This window comes from Drosophila gunungcola, unplaced genomic scaffold (assembly GCF_025200985.1).
Source record: "Drosophila gunungcola strain Sukarami unplaced genomic scaffold, Dgunungcola_SK_2 000018F, whole genome shotgun sequence".
In the NCBI taxonomy this organism is placed as follows: Eukaryota; Metazoa; Arthropoda; class Insecta; order Diptera; family Drosophilidae; genus Drosophila; species Drosophila gunungcola.
Window position 1 is genome coordinate 1509680 of NW_026453200.1, and position 17960 is coordinate 1527639.

Consider the following 17960-nt stretch of genomic DNA (forward strand, 5'->3'; position numbering starts at 1 on the left):
CCAAAACCAACCAACCAACCTACTTCAGAGTTAGTCGAAACACGTAAACAATTGAACTTCTACTGCAGGTTATTTTGCTTTAGAAATAAAATAGCTAAATCGTCAGCACTGTAACCACTTGGGCTAATGCGTATGTATTGTGTAGCCATCTTCGATCTGCCCGCCTTCGCCGACTGTTTGTGATCTGTTGGTACACACATACACTCAATCAGCGATGCACTTGTTTCTGTATTGAGGTTAAGCCTGTGTTTGTATTTTAAAATGTATCTATGTAAGCATCTGTAGCAGTATCTGTGTTCGGGCAAAGGTATATGTGAGAGCAGAGGAGATTCGAACTGCTTCATCTAAACTAACGAAGCATTGCAAGAGCTAGTGTTAATATCACTCAGTCCACTCGGAAGAAACACAGCAATAAGACGCAGCATACACACGATATTGACTTTGTTATACATAATTTGTTTTATTATTCGCTTCTTATAAATTAAGATATAAATTAATAATATTTCGCGACTTTAAATCTTAGGAAATGAACTATGAGAGCTAGTTGTAGACCTTGTGATTTAGAAAGTTGCGCGTATACACCTTTAAAATCGTACATATTTAATAAGATGAAAGTGACTTAAATTTTAAATAATGCAATATTGCATAAATTTTCGTAAGGAAACGGCAACTAATTTATTAAAAAAGAATTGTGACAGTGCTTTCAAACGCTACCATTGAAATGTCCGTCAACATCGATAAGTGCCGTCGGTGATTGCAAAATAAAACGGAATCATTTGTTTACATATTTTTATTCGTAAAAACTTAACGGTCATCAACACTAAAGGACTATTTTTAATAAAATGGACGCCTACGCCTTACCAACATATTTTCCGCTTGCGTAAGTTTTGATGTAAAATGTTGTTTTGGATGTTTAATTCAACCTATAGAGGCCCAAAAAAGAATCCTTCCTTTTAATACCTTTCAGGGAGTATTACAAATTCAGTCAGAAGTTTGAAACACAGTGAAGGAGACATTATCGACTCTAAAAGTATATATATTCTTGATCAGCAGTAGTAGTAGTAGTAGATCAGTAGTATATAAGTAGGAACGATCAGGATCGGGCGACTTTTGCATTTAGCTCCCATAGGAAAATTCGGAAAAATTATAGCTTTGCTGTGTTTTAAATTTATTTTTAGGTATTATAGATATATCAATGATTAAATATATCAGAGCTACGGTTTTAATTTCATTTAAATTGTACGACTATATCAAATAGCTCCCGTTGGAAAAATCGGAATAAAGATTAAATTAAATTCCCATTTTTTGATTTTTTTGTTTTTATAAAGATCTTTTGGACATAGTTATAATTTTAGTTCAGATTTACGCTTTTAATTTTGTTTAAATCGACTTACCAAAGATTGCTTCCTTTCTTCCTTTTTTTATTTTTCTCAGAAAGTATTGTATCAAAACAATAAAAAATGTGTTACATGGTAAATGTATTTTCTTAGAATTTTTGATAGCTTTATATGTAAATATATTACATTTTTTGTTTTTTTACTAGGGCCTTGCTAATTTACAACCAAAGTCAATGTAAATCTAGGCTTAGGCGTTGGGTAGTCGACACACTTGTCTATAGCGGTTCTTCATGTTTTCTTTTGCGCCGATATCGGATTATGTTTACTATGTTGAGTTTAAAAAGTTTTTCTTTTTAATAAGATTTTATATATTTCATGGGCCGATCTTCATTTATATCGTCGCACAGCGTCAATTAAGAAAAAAAAGGAAGCAAACTTCAACAAGTTAAGGTTTATATACCCTTGGAGATATTGCAAACATTAAATATTCTTTAAAACATCTTAATTTATAAATGCTTAAAAACATTGTAGCTGTTAAGATTTTTAGCTCAATTACTCGGTCCTTTCTATGGCAGCTACCCACTGAGCCAAAAAAGTGAAATAATCGCAATTCGATTTTGAAAGTTTTATGTGAATAGTTCTTACTCTACGCGAATTAACTGCTGTAAATTTAGTTAAGTATTGACCAAAAAATGGAACAAAAACATATATATGACAAAACGTGATCTGATCACAAAAAACTGGCCGATCGGACGTTTATGGCTTATAGATGCAACTCATTTGTAAAACACTACCTATGTATGTGTTAGAATCTTCGTCGAAATCGTTTTATAACCTTGATAAGGTTCTATTTTTTGTTTACTTAAAATAAGATACCTTTACTCAGCTTATAAATTTTAAAATTATTATGCCCCAGAAAATATGTAGTGTCACTACTAAGGGGTGGCCCATGAAAGAATTGCTTTTTAAAATCACTATACATTGAAAAGCCCTAAAATTTTAATTGAATAAATCCAATGGCAGATGCGAAGCGGCCAGATGACATTGCCTTTACAAAGAAAAACGTGCCAATGATGCCCCCTGACCTTATTGCGCACCAAACAGTCACTCGTTGTGGAAGCAGTGACTTCTCTAAGACAACGGGCGGGTTTTGGGAAAATAATAATTTTAATTTATTTTTGTGTAAAAGGTAAGGGCAAGCTGAACCTCGAATTTTCAAATATCCATTTTCAAGATTTGTATACCGTTGAAGAGGGTGCTATAATTTTAGTCAGAAGTTTGCAACGCAGTGAAGGAGACATTTCCGACTGCCGTCCGTCTGTCTCTCCGCCCATAAACTAGTCACTTAGTTTTTATGCTATCTGCGAATACCTTTCCCAAAATGAGTCTTTCTATTGCAGGTAGTATATAAGTTGGAACGAGACGATTTAGACGACTGTATCATATAGTTCCCATAGGAGCAATCAGAAAAAAATTTTAATTTTTTTTTTAAACCTTAGTTATTGGGCTGATTGTTTTGGTCATATCTAATGGTAGACACAAAAATTCTAGATCGAGCTACTATTTAGAAGTTTTTTGGAGTTATGTTTTGTTATGACGTCGCTCTGTATTTTTGAAAATCGGAGAGCGGCGGATAGCACGCATACCATGAAATGCTCACACTTTATTTTTGTGAGTGATTTGCACGGGGAAACTTGTCAATTTGTGTGAGCCGACAGCGGTTTTATACTGTTCGTGTAGTGCTTTTCAATGCGAACTGGCACCATCTGTCGAAATGCATAGCCAACACTAGAAGCTAAGTGCGTAAGGCACCCCCACCTCTCGCAACTTCTAGAATATATGCTCGTTTTTGAAAAAAAAAATTTTGTGCTTACCAATAGATATGACCGAAACACACACACAGAGTTCAACACCTACGGTCTAAAATGTCTCAGAGTGACAGTACATACATACTTGCACGATTTGTGGGCGTTATAGTGGGCGTGGCCCCGTTTTGAAATAAACTTGCGCTGCGTATGAACGACTAGTGTCTGCGTGCCAAGTCTTAAAACTTTAGCTTTTATAGTATCCGAGATCTCGACGTTCATACAGACGGACATACAGACGGAGTTTCCGAAATTTACTTCCTTTTTTTTTTTTTTTTTTGTTATTATGATTGTTCCATAAGAAGCTAAACATGAAGTCGTCCGATTTTAATATAAATAAAAACCGTAATTTCCAAATATCAATCCATTACTATGTATATCTTGAAAAATTATTATTTTATAGCATTGGTCGGCAAAGCCTATCTCCGAACAGTGTAAAATAGTGCCGACCACTGCTCTATGAAGTAGAAGTCCGATCCGGCTACATGCGACTTATATAACGGGTGCGCCATCTCGAGCTTCGGCATGAAAATATTGAATGACTTTGAAAATAAACGAAAATTCATAAAAATGTTTTTTGTTAATTGAGATTTATCCTTTACAATTCATTTGTGTTTGTTCTTGAATACAATATCGACCAATAGGTGTCCACCTATGTTCTTGATGGCAAAAAGTGTCCTCTTTCATACATTTTTCATGAATTTCTCGAGCTCTCGGCGGATATATTCCTTGAGCTCTCTGATGTTCTTGGGCTTGCTCATGTACACTTTGCTCTTCAGATAACCGGCGGGTTAAAATCCGGCGAACAGTCTATATCGCCTCTTTTTGACACAACGTGTGACTTAGGGCCCCATCCTGTACAAGCCAGAAATTTTTGACCCTTTCAACGCATCTCCGGGCACTCAATGATACGCACGCTACGTTTTCACAATTGATCGCCCATTTTCGATAAACAAAGTCACCACTTTGACACATTCTTTTGGTGTTAATTTGTTCATGACTCAAATTTTACAGAATTGACGTTTCCAAAACGAACCAAGCCAATTGCTTCACAAACGTCGAAGCTATTCAGTGTTTCTATACCGAAGCTCGAGATGGCGCACCCTGTACCCTGAAACTGAATAACAACTTTTGGAAAGCTCTATGATGATTGCTTTAAAACTGAGAGACCTGTTAGAAACGGACGAATGAGCAGACGGACGGACAGACGGACATGGCTAGATCGACTAGAGATGTTAATCAAGAATATATATACTTTACAGGGCGGCAAATGTCTCCTTCACCGCGTTGCGAACTTCCGACTGAAATTATAATACCCTCTGCAAGGTAAACAGTAAAGTTATAAACAAAATGTTTTCGATTGTTCCTATTAAAGCTATATGATATTGTCGGGTGTTATTATAAACCAAGTGGTACTGGTAATATTACAACATTTTTGATTGGAATATACGTATTGTAATTATTATAAGTATTCTGTGGGTGTTCTTTTCTTTCGACTAGAGTTATACCAGATTAAAGATTAAAGTTCTGTCTTTTTCGTGCGTTGGGGTCAGTATAAAATAAAATGTAAGATAATTAATTATTTAAATCTAAAAATTTCAGCCAATCTATTACCTTTAACATTTTAAATCAAATATTTGTTTAACCCTGCAAAACTAAAGAAAGCGCTCTTATTTAAAACACATTTGATAAAACACTGGTCAAAATAATGAGAAAAACCAAGTATTTGCCAACCGAAAAAAAATAATAACTTAGTCAGAGGCATCCATACGTATGCGTGATAAACTTTTAACTATACAACAACCATTTTCAAATATGGTTAAATGCACCAATGAGAACAGTACATGGGCATTTCCAGGAAAAAGTCAACCAAGCCCCAAAACTAAAAGTTGAAAAAATTTTTTTTTTAGATAAAGTATTAAAGAGACACTCAAACTTTCAGATAAAAATGTAAAGAACTTAAATAATAATGTATTTAACGCCCATTTTCAGCTTTAGTTTATATATTTTTGAACGCCGTGTCCGAAATCAAGATACCAGAATGTTTACCCATCCAACACATATGTGCTTTTATGCTTTTCACAAAAAAATGTATAAATGGTTTTTTTTTATATCACATATCAAACAGGAACTTTAATTTTTGGTAAACGTCAATTTCAATACCAATTATCAATACCTTTGCAGGAAAAATGGAAAAACTTTGACCAGGTTCCAAAAATACGAAAAATACACTACTAATCTTGAAATAACAAATTTCAAATTTACGTAGGACTAACAGCACTCTGACCAAAAAATGAATTTAATAATATTTTCGTAATAAGCAACAAAGTACTAAAACTGACTTATTTATTGAAGAAAGGTGTTCAATATTTTAGCTAGTATGCTTGAACACAATAACATACAATTTACTTAACGACGTTTACCAACCAACCAACGTTTTCAACCACAAACACGAGCCATATGACTGGCTGCCGTAGAAAAGGTCAGAAATAACTGTTAACTTAAAAGAGTGGTTAATTGTTAAAATAATGTCACCAAATAAAACAAAATATAGCTCTGCATCATTTCGAATGCTAGCATCCTCTACGTATACTGAAAAAATTCGAAGATCTTTGTGTTTTTATCATGTTTTGTAAATTGCTGTTCCATTTTTGTCGAGTATGAAACTCATGTACTGTCTTGTAATTCCAAGAAGTTACTCGATATGTTTAGCTAAGTTTTTTACCATTGGTAGAAATGATTAGGAACTTTCATAAACAAAAATTAAAAAATATTAAAAACTATTTTACACCTATTTTAAATGTTAAAATTGTCAGAATGATGCGTCCGAAGCCCTGGAATTGCCCATATGCTAGTGATTTTCTAGTACATTACGATTCCCTTATTCAGAAAATGACATGAAATAAATTTTATCTTACCTTTAAAATACCTCTGAAATATTACTATTTGTTGTTGTTTTCGAATTTGTCAAAACCACTAACAACAATTTCTTATTATTTTCTTATATGTGCTTATAAAAAAAAGTGAGTTACACGGTATATTAAACAATTTTAGTCGAATGCTCAAATACAGTGCGTTGTCACAATTTTTTTTTTACCTCTTCAAAAGGTGTTTTTGTTTGTTAACAGAAGTTTTTGTTTTAACTTTTGATATAGTACCCCAATAATTTTACCCGAAGTCGTGACCATATATACATATACCTTTGGTAATGAAATAACTAAAGCACAAAGTTCTGACTCTTGATCTTAGGTGATCGCCCCCTGAAGTCAGGCAGTGTAGCGTCATTACCAGTCGGCATCCTCGCGGATTTTGCAGTATGGTGATTTTTTCTTTGCCGTTAGTATTTAAGTCAGAACTGGCCAACACCCGTATATCATATGTACTCTTGCCTTTGAACAACAATTTTTTTTCACATTGTTTTTTTGTTATCCATATATGTACTCAAATCTTAGCATGATTGCCAATATTAGAAACGGGGAAATGACGATTTTTTGCGCTGTTTAAAAGAAAGATTCTTAAAACTTAAAACTTAATTATTCTTAACAAGTAAGGAAGCAAACTTCGGCAAGCCAAAGTTTATATACCCTTGCAGCTATTGCACAAATGAAACATTCTTGAAAACACTTAAATTTCGATTTATTTGCGTATATGTTTAAAAACGTTAAAGCTATGATGATTTTCAGCTCAATTATTCGAACGTTCCTATGGGAACTATATGATATCGTTTTCCGAAATGAATTAAATTAAAACCGTAAATCTGAACTATCAAATTATTACTATTACCAAAAAAATTTAAAAAAAAATCAAAAATGGAGAAGTAAACATTTGTCAAAAGTTTTTTTTTTAATTATTCCGATTGTTTCATAGGAGCTACATGATATAGTCCGAAATAGTCATGAAATTTAAAGCGTTATTCTGAAATATTTAACCATTACCATATCTCGGAGAACTAAAAGAAATTAAACAAGCACGGAAGGTAAGCCGATGTTTTAATACCCTTACAGACTTTGTCAAAATTGCTAAAATTACAAAAGAAGCGAGAAGAATACAAAAAAGTGTAACAATTATTCCCATGGAAGTTATAAGGTATAGTTAATAAATAAGACTTGAAAATTGTATGTCAATAGCTTATACCCTGCGCAAAATATCTTTAATTCTTGCAAGTTATATCCGACAGACGGACAGGCGAACATGACTATATCGACACCCCTATTGATCCTGATCAAAATTATATATACTTTATGAGGTCGGAAACGTCTCCTTCAGTGCGTTACAAACTTCTGACCAAAATTATAATACCCGATCCGGCTCCTTCCAACTTACTACCTGCAACAGGAAGACAACTTTTGGGAATGTTTCATGAAGATAGCTTTAAAACTGAGAGACTTCTTTGCGTAGAAACGGACGGACAGACGGACGGACGGACGGACGGACGGACAGACGGACGGACAGACGGACGGACAGACGGACAGGATAGATCGACTTCCCTGGTAATGCTGATCAAGAATATATGTACTTTATAGGGTCGGAGATGTCTCCTTCAATGCGTTGCAAACTTCTGACTGAAATTATAGTACCCTCTGCAAGAATATTAAAAGTAATTAAAATTCTAAATATATTTAGTGAACATTTTTCATCTTCTAACTTAAAAATATTTTTTTAAAACAATTTCCTCACCAAATGCCAACGTAGCTTTAGCTGCTCGGAGCTGAGAAAAGTTGCCGCTTTAATTGATCAAAAAATTTGAAAAAGTACTTTTTAGGTCCATCTGCTGTAAAAAAGAGTTTAAAAAAATTCGTTAAAAAAAGTGTAAAAAAAATGTAGATCAACTTTGTTAAGGATGATTTTCCGCCAAATTACCTAGTTTTTTTTAAAGTCGAAGAACAAATGATTTTTCTAATGACCGGCCTAGAACATCAACAATTATTCTAGGATCCTAAGATAGGCGCCTAAAATTTTTTTTTATCCGACAAACAGAGATTTTTTTTGGTATATAATTTGAACTTGAAATTGAACATTTGAACGGGGTATCAGATCCATATAAGTTGGATGTTGTTCAATGCGTAATTTCAACAAAATTGAAAATATACTAAAAAAGGAGAACATTTACTTAACTGGACGCAAGAGCTTTATACCACCCTTTCTTCTGACCCAATACAATTTCGTAAAGTCTTAGAATGCACCCAATATTTTATATCCTATACACACGCTGTTGATGCGCATTGTCACTACAAGTACTGCCTCATAGTGATATAGTAGTCTCTTTTCCCCGATACTGCATTCGTTTTTAAAAACAACTCTAAATTGGTTTCGCTCTTTATAAAAGTCGCTATGTTATAGTCCAGGACTAAACGAAATTTGGATATGTTTCTTTTACAGTAGCGTGCAATTATTTACTAATCAAAATCAGCGGTTTTATTAGTAAAGTCACATTGGTAGTTACAAGTAGTCAAATTTTTTGCTGAACCTATCTTATTTAAAATTACACCACAAAGAAAATTTTATTCATTAGTTTTGCACAACTTAATCCTTAAATTACAAATAACTTTGTAATATTATTAAATTGAAAAATGTTTATTTTCTTTTTCTGTAGATACTCTGAATTGCAGTTCCTAGCATCCAGACGAGCTGCTGCCGTGGCTGCCGCGGCAACAGTTTTACCAGGCTCTCCGTGCATTAACCACGTATATTCAACAGATGTTTCAAGCTCGGTATCAGCTCCCACAATGATTCCAACAATTGAAGGATCTGATTCAATTAAAACAGCAACTTCAATTCAATCACCTATTAATAATGGAAACACACTTCTATCGAATATTTCTGGCCACCATCACAATCCCCAGCATCAACATGTTCCTAGTTTGAATGTTAATGGGCAGTCTCACGCCCATGAATTTCACCCAGCCTATAGAATTCCCGGATATATGGAACAATTGTATTCGCTTCAAAGAAGTAGTTCAACTACATCGTTTCATGGTATTGCCTTCCTTATATTATACAAAAACCTTCAGGAAATTTAAATATGTAATTTTAATCTCTTAGATCCCTATGTGAACTGTGCGTCAGCTTTTCACCTTGCTGGACTTGGTTTGGGGTCAGGAGATTTTTTGGGCAGCCGAGGTATGGGTTCTCTAGGGGACCTGCATCACGCGGCTGTAGCAGCAGCAGCCGCAGGGTCTCTTGCAAGTACCGATTTTCACTTTAGCATCGATGGCAACAGGCGGTTAAGTAGCCCTCGACCACAGGGAGGAAGTATTCGTGCCAGCATTAGCCGTAAACGAGCCCTTTCCTCGTCGCCTTATTCTGATTCGTTTGACATTAATTCAATGATTAGATTTTCGCCAAACTCTTTAGCGACAATTATGAACGGTTCTCGAGGAAGCAGCGTGGCTAGTGGTTCATACGGTCACATTTCAGCTAGTGCCATTAATCCCATGTCTCATGCACATTCAACATTGGCACCACGTTTACAGCAAATACAAGCTCATTTGTTACGTGCAAGTGCAGGACTTCTAAATCCCATGACTTCACAACAAGCAGCTGCCGGGTTTTCTGTAAACCACGGGGCTGGCGCTACTGTCTTAAGCCTGGATGATGTTCATGCTAATCTAAACGATTTATCTAGCCAAATCACAACATCTTCAACTGCAAGGTTACTTAATGATAAACATGCGCAGGTGGCAGCTCTCTCGGTAATTACAATATTTTTTAAATTAATATGATTAATAATTAAATTATTTTAGATAAAGAATTTCGACCATGGAAACTTGAAAAATCGACAACATAAAAATAATGTCACTGAGCAGCCTTCCTCAACATCTGGCAGTGTGGCTCAAGTAGAAGCGGATAGTGCCTCGTCACATTTGACGGACCGCTGCTATAATAAAGTAGCAAATAATACCAAAAGTATTACTGATGATGTAAAAATAGGTCACCGTTGTGAGGAATTTATGAGTTGTGGATCAGCATCGACTCCATTAAATGAATATGACTGTGCCAACGCTGATACGACGGATATCAAGGACGAACCCGGGGACTTTATAGAAACAAATTGTCACTGGCGTAGCTGTTGTATTGAGTTTAACACACAAGATGAACTGGTTAAACATATAAATAATGACCACATCCAAACGAATAAAAAAGCATTTATATGTCGATGGGAAGATTGTACACGTGGCGAAAAACCATTTAAAGCGCAGTACATGCTCGTTGTGCACATGCGTCGGCATACCGGTGAAAAACCACACAAGTGCACAGTAAGATATATACTTATATAAAATAGAAATGATTTTCACTCCTATTTTTTATATTTTTTCTTCTAGTTTGAAGGCTGCTTCAAGGCTTACTCACGCTTGGAAAACCTTAAAACTCATTTACGGTCACATACAGGCGAAAAACCATACACCTGTGAATATCCAGGATGTAGCAAAGCTTTTAGTAATGCTAGCGATCGTGCCAAGCATCAAAATCGTACTCACAGTAATGAGGTAAAAATACTCCCCCTGATTCAACAATCTCGTTTTATCCTTATCGTTTTTTTTAGAAACCATACATTTGTAAAGCGCCTGGTTGCACAAAACGTTACACCGACCCAAGTTCTTTGCGAAAACATGTAAAAACAGTCCACGGTGCTGAGTTCTATGCAAATAAAAAACATAAAGGCTTACCTCTAAATGATGCTAACTCTCGGTTACAAAGAGACAGTGGCCAGGTTCGGAATAATCTTCAAGAGCATAATATTGACTCAAGCCCTTGCAGCGAAGACCTGCCTATAGGAAAGATTATAGGCCTGGGTAGCCCCAGCATTAAATCTGAGTCAGATGGAAACTCGCCACATCATCAGTTGATAAATGGAGTCCGACCTTCAGACTGTTTGTTAACATACTCACCAGATGACGTTGTCGAGAATTTAACATTGGATGATGGGTGGAATTGTGAGGATGACGTAGATGTGGCCGACCTACCAATTGTTTTGCGTGCTATGGTAAATATTGGCAGCGGAAATGCGTCTGCCTCGACTATTGGAAGTGGTGTTGTGGCTAGACAACGGTTTAGAAGTCGTCTGCAAACTAAAGTTATAAACTCAAGTACGGCTATGCTCTGCAACATTCCGGAAAGCAATCGGATTATTGGAATCAGCGAACTTAACCAGCGAATTACTGAACTCAAGATGGAACCAGGTACCTCTGGTGACATTAAAGTTCCAATGCCTTTGAATACGTGCCTAGAAAGGTTTCCAGAAGATTTATCACAAACCCAGACATGTTGTCGTAGTACAATATTAAATAAGCAAAGCCTTCCTATCGGTTCTGGCTCGGTGCAAGGACAGTTTCGTCGCGATAGTCAGAATTCTACTGCAAGCACGTATTATGGTAGTATGCAAAGTCGTCGAAGTAGTCAATCATCCCAGGTGTCTTCTATATCTACAATGCGACCAGGACCTTCGCACAACACCACAACAGCTTCCTTCTATGATCCTATTTCACCAGGATGCTCGCGGCGCTCTAGCCAAATGTCAAATGCAGCCAACTGCTACGCATTGACGTCAACATCATTATTGACTTCAACAAACAAAGAGTCGAATTCAAACCGCAGTCCAAGTACATCTATTCATAACTCGGATTCTGGTGTTCAATGTTTTGGTTATTATAATAACAGTTTTCCTCCGCCTCCGTCATCTCATTTAATCGACACAAATTTAAAACGCTTGCAGGGGACAGATACTGAGAGCTGTTTTCAGAATTCAACCGGCGGTCGATTTTCAGTTCCCAACTTTATGCAGTCACTACATATAAACAACAACACCCCTGCAAGAGATATCGAATTTGATGAAGCAATCTCGAACAATATATTTCGGCGGCAATCTGAGCCAGTGCCAAACATAAATTTGAATGCAGTAATAAATGTTCCTCGTCTAGATATTCTCCTGGAAAGTAATCACACTGTTGGAAAGGTTAGAAACGGTAAAACAACATCATCTTTTAATGATGAGAATGATTTAAAGACGGGGAAAGGTAATGTTCAAATTAAGGCTGACCTGACTATGACTAGTGAGCAACATCCAAATGAAAAAATAAATCTGGATGAAGTTGAAGAGCTTATACTTCCCGATGAAATGCTTCAGTACCTTAACTTGGTAAAAGACGATAAAAATTACACGAAGAAAGTAGAAGAAAATGGTATCAGCTCTGTTGCATCTGAAAACTTAACATTACACGACCATCGAGTACATTCACAGTCAAATTTTAATCCATCAAATAAACCAGTTTCACAACCGACCTCTAACTTTGATGATTTAAAAGATGTACAACCAATTACACCGAAACTGTCCGCGCATGAAGATTTTACCATGACAAAAATCGGTGGCAAGTACAGTCAGAGACAATTAAATACCGTTGCTGTGCCCCATCAACAAACAAAACTACAGTCACCCTCTCCATCAGTCTATCAGCCACAAATTACAAAGTCAACTCAGAATCAAATATTTGACTCATCGATGACAAGCTTGCCAGAGCTTAATTTAGTTCCAATATATTCTCGAATTGACCCAGAAAATGTTTCCAAATTAAATACAGACAATAACAATGAGATCCAATGTGGCATCATAAGCCAATCTCAAATATCTCCTTCTTTAAATATAAATAGCGATGGTCGGATTCCCACCTTTAGAACACAACCCTTAACAATTTCAAAATTTGGCTGTCAACCTAACACCCAAGCTTGTGACACACATGTGGATAATGTTAGTCCAATGCAATCTGATACATACCAGCGTACTCTACAATATGTACAAAGTTGTCAAGACTGGATGGAGACAAAAAATAATTCAGTCGATCAAATCCGCTGCATATCTACAATGCAATCAGGCAATACATTGTGGCCTGATGTCAGCAGCTCTACACACCCATATCCTGGAACAAATATGGTGATTAACGATATGACAACATCCTTGACATCCTTGTTGGAGGAAAATAGATATCTTCAGATGATGCAGTAGAAAATCCACAAGATATAATACAAAAAAAATTATACAAAAATAGAAGTCAGTCCCAATAACAATATTATAAAAAGAATACAACATTGTTAACAAAGTCACAATTCTATTACAAACAATAGAGACAAACAAACTCGCATTTATATGTTTTTATCTACAATTAATTATCTATATCTAAAACCCCCATACAAAATTGAAAAAAAATTTTTTTAAACAAAATATATTTGAGTGCATAAATTAGATTTGAGAAATGAGATTTTTGCAATAAAAATGTCTTCCGAACTATAATTAAATGAAAAATTATATGTCTTTAAGTAATTAAAATAAATGTTTTTTTAACATTACAAAAGAATTTTACTAAATCGAGTTGGTAATTTTTGAAATATATTGGTTTGCCGCGTATTTATTAGCACATTTAGCAGTCCTGGCTGGTGTTGAAAATTTTTCATCTTTATATTATACTTCATACTTGACACGGTCAGATCGCTTTTTTCCTGAAATACAACCGTTTGGGCTTAATACATGTTTTCAGTTAATTTGAATTCTGAGCTTATAATTCAAACAGATGTTGGCGGAAAAACCATGAAGCTTACAAAAATAATGGTGTCTTGCGGTATTTGAATTGATCAGTTATTCATAAAAATGGTTTCAATCATGCGATTTAAGTCAAATATGAACTGTTTTCATTGATGACTAGTTGCCAAAGCGATGCCGACCTCATAATGCCCCACTTACAGAAGCTCGCTTTCCAATTGGCAAACAACTCGGAGAGCTAATTTTTCCAGGCATCTTTTGTGGCCAACTTTCGACTACCAAACTACAGAAACAGGTGGTAATCATTTGGTGCGAGGTCCGGGCTTTATGGTACATGCAAAATAACCTCTAATCCCAAGCTCCCGGAGCTTCTGGCGCATAACCAAAGATGTATGTGACCTGGCGATGTCCTGATAGAAGACAATTCGGCCTCTTATGAACATGGCTTCTTCTGCATGAGTGCTGTCATGAAGCGGTCCAGTTGTTGGCAGTATAGGTCCGAATTGGTTGTTTGGCCATAGGAAAGCAGCTCATACTAAATGATTCTCTGCCAGTCCCATGCTGCAACCCGAGGCGATGAATACAACTATGCACTTGCGACGACTTCTAGCAAAAATACCGCAAGATTTTCTTGACACCCTAATATATAAAATATATGTATATGATATATATTTGTCCGTAGGACTATTTGGCTTAGTTAGATGTAGCTATATATTATTTCTTCGATTAATAATTATTTAATTCGGATCGAGTTAAACTCATTATGAGATATGATTTATTTGACCTACTTATTCTTCTAGATGTTCTTCTATTGTCGTGTGATTTCTATCATTTGCTACTGCAAACTCGGATAACATGTCTATAGCTGTTAGCAAATGTGAATTTTTTACTACGTAATATAGACATATGGATAATTTAATTCTTACCTGATGGTGTTTCTTTTTTCTTACATTTGTTCTTTTTTAATTTTCTATCATAATTAAGTTTTTACACAACTCATATTGGTTAATAATTATTTGCACCAGATCTAGAAATTTTGGATAGCATATTCTGTTTTTTAAATGTCCGTTGGTTTCCTGAAAACCTGCACTGCCGAAGAAAGGTCAGCAATGCGGATGCACACCACACAAGTTCAGAGAACTTCGACCAACTATATTCTCCGATTCTCACCCTCCCACAAGGTTCTTTCAGTTACATTATAAATTACTTCCACAAACCGCAACGGAAACCTGAGCTGAGACGATTTGGACCTCTAACGGTAATGGAATTGAGAAATGCGGACCCTGCTGTCATGGTAAAGATGGAGTCAATAAATGACAAAGTACGGGGTTTTGCCGCTTACCGAAAGCAGGAAAAACAACAACTAAGTCCGCAATGGCTTGGAATAAACTCAAATGCTGCAGTTTATGTAAACGAGAGAGAAGAGAGAAGCAGTGGAGATGGTGGCGAAGTTCGCTGCGTTGAAAGCTTTGAAGATCATTCAACTCTATTAGCACCCGCTCTCAATTTATCGACCAGAACTGTTTTTTTTAATTCATCAAAAACTTATGATGGTGCATTGATAGGAGTCGATAATAGCTTTCGTACTGATAACACAGGCAAACAGAAGTTTTTTGCAAGGCCAAGCGCATATAACTATGATATATTAGACTTTTCCATCAGCTCTGGTATTTGTGCTATTTTTAATTTAAGCACTTTATTTTTTCTTAAGTTTACTAATATCTCAAAGAATGATCAACCGATTTTAGTACACTTTTAGCGAACTAAAAGTCTTATGGTTCTTCTACATGGTCTTTTTCGATGGAAGTCTACAAGAAGATTTATACATGTGACAGCCCGAGATATTCGTCGATGAAATAAGTCCGAATGCTGATGAAATCGAGCAGGCAGTTGATATGGTAATGGAATCTTCGCATCACAAGAGATTAGTGGCGATTATAACGAAATGGAACGAGCATATTGATGCAGTTGACCGAGGACCTGTAAAGTACTACCTGGGACTTCAAGTAGACAGAGTAAGACTGCAGGGAGACCTATCTACTCATCAGCATCGGTATACCCAGAACATGTTTTCAGAAAGGGATATAGATCAGTGCAAGCCAGCACCCACACCGTTTACGATGGGAACGATTTTGGAGAAATTGCAGCCAGCAAGAAGACTTTACCAAAAACCAGTCGTTAATCGGAGGTCTTAACTATTTGTCGATGGTATCAAGGACAGATAAAACCAACACAGTATCGAGATTGCCACAGTTTAACAATCAGATCTTGTATTTCCTATTCCAGGTAGTTTCCGGAGGGCGATAGTCACATTCTCCAGACACAGTCCGGCAACCGTTTACTTGGAGTATTGATCCGTGACCAGTAGTCCTTGACTGAAAGATTTACAGTGCGTCTAGTCGTAACGCGTTTCTTGCTGCTGTTTGCTTAAGGAATGCGCATATCGGTGTCAAATTCAGAAGGGCATTGAGTGCCGCCTGGTACTGCTGTGTACAACCAGTGAATGATGTACGGTTGCAGTCGCCATCTCCGTCCGAAAGTTCTTTTGCCGATGTAAAGGGCCCCGAGTGCCTTTCCTCAGTGTTTTTTTTTCCAGGAGAGTTTTGCGTCTAGGAGGCTTCCGTCGAAAGCTTGAGCTGTATATCCCCCAAAATACCGTTCGATTCCGACATTGTCCCCCGACGACGACGAATGCTGCCATCGCAAACTCTCTGGTCTCTCGAGCCTTTTCAATTGTCCCCAGCACCTCGTGCAGTGCTGGGTCAACTGACCAACTAAGGTAGGTGCGCTGCTAAAGTTGTGCGGGTTGATGCGGGTCCTTACGTACAGATCCACTAAGGTTTTAAGAGAAAACGATTATAGACTTATGGGCCTTAGACCCGATCACGCGGACTGGAGAAGAGGAATAACGGAACCATCACAGGCTATAAAAGGGCGGCGCAAGCGCAGCACAGCCCGAAGTAAAAGGGCGAGAATCAAAGAGAGTGCGTGCACGCGAGACCTGTAGCAAGTTAATCAAGGGCCGAGTGCCAGGATCAAGATTGCAAAGTCGAGACGCCAAACGACTGTAAGACTGAGACTACAACGCCGAGATCCAACGGGTGCTAGGTCGTGATTATGTCGAGCTCAGGGAGTCCTTGCGTGGAGTCAGCAATAAATGTGGCTGCTAGGCGATACACCTTGCCGACACAATCCAGACCGATCTTAGGGAGCCTGCGATAAAGGTGGCTTGGCGAAGAGGCAGAACCTAGTTCTACCTTCTAGGCGAAACACCTTGTCGGCCCCGACAGTGAGGTTCGCATAACATCCAGAGTCTCGGAGGAGCCGCCACGAGTCAAACATCAGCAAGCATTCGACGACGAGGAGAGGACAACGACGGAAGCAGTATCAGAAGAGCCGCGAGGCTATATCTAAGGAGACGAATAAAAACATTTACTTAGCAGCCTCGACTTAAAGGACGGGTTCTGTCAGATACCGTTGGTGGTTGGATACCGTTACAGTGCCAGGGAAGCCCCTTTTCCAATGGAAAGTTATGCCTTTTGGTTTGCACTCGGCATCAGCAACATTCCAGCGGGCGTTGGACCAGGTTATAGGACCCGAAATGATGCCGCACTCCTTCGCGTATCAGGATGGTATCATCGTCTTCGGGCGGACGCTAGAAGAACACATGCAGAACCTAACGGAATTATTTAATAGACTGTAAGTAAACGTTGATAAGTGTAAATTCTTCAGGAAGGAACTTCAAAACTTAGGGCATCGCATTACAGACCAGGACATCGGGGCGGATCTGGAGAAGGTATCGGCGATAGCGTTGCTAAGTGCATCCGCTGAAAGCCCTTTACCGAAATAGTGTCAAATGGGAATGGAACGACGACCACCAGCAGGCTTTTGAAGCTGTCAAGGCGAGATTGGTCGCTGACCAAATTTTGGCTTGCCCGGATTTCACAAAACCGTTTGTGCTGCAGACCCATGCCAGCGATTATGGGATGGGTGGCATTATCTCCTATTCGGCCACTGAAAAGGAATGTTTAGCAATTGTGTGGACAATAAGAAAATTAAAGCCGTACCTGGAGGGATACCACTTCAAAGTGATAACAGATCACATTGCCCTGAAGTGGTTAAATACCACCGAGGGCCCAACCGGAAGAATCGCACGATGGGCACTGGAGCTCCAACAATACGACTTCGAAATCGCGTACAGGAAAGTCCAGTTGAATATCGTGGCGGAAG

General features: G+C 37.4%; 1 protein-coding gene across 2 annotated transcripts; it reads left to right on the forward strand.

The window, feature by feature from the left end:
- Positions 1–361: 361 nt before the first annotated feature.
- Positions 362–13548, forward strand: LOC128263729 (transcriptional activator cubitus interruptus). 2 transcript variants are annotated; one of them, XM_052998835.1, is made up of 6 exons: positions 362–880; positions 8796–9178; positions 9245–9894; positions 9946–10458; positions 10525–10689; positions 10746–13548. In XM_052998835.1, exons 1-6 carry the CDS (start codon positions 843–845, stop codon positions 13197–13199), a joined length of 4203 nt encoding a protein of 1400 aa, XP_052854795.1. In that variant the 5' UTR covers positions 362–842; the 3' UTR covers positions 13200–13548. The 2 variants fall into 2 exon arrangements, with proteins under 2 accessions (XP_052854795.1, XP_052854796.1); XM_052998836.1 differs by having other exon boundaries at positions 9952–10458.
- The last annotated feature ends 4412 nt before the right edge of the window (positions 13549–17960 follow it).

What these genes read in the sequence shown, in the direction of transcription:
- LOC128263729 (XM_052998835.1), top strand. Translation starts at nt 843, where the DNA reads ATGGACGCCTACGCCTTACCAACATATTTTCCGCTTGC. An exon ending in CCAACATATTTTCCGCTTGC is followed by an intron (nt 881 to 8,795) that starts GTAAGTTTTGAT and finishes CTTTTTCTGTAG; the next exon opens with ATACTCTGAATTGCAGTTCC. An exon ending in CGCAGGTGGCAGCTCTCTCG is followed by an intron (nt 9,895 to 9,945) that starts GTAATTACAATA and finishes AAATTATTTTAG; the next exon opens with ATAAAGAATTTCGACCATGG.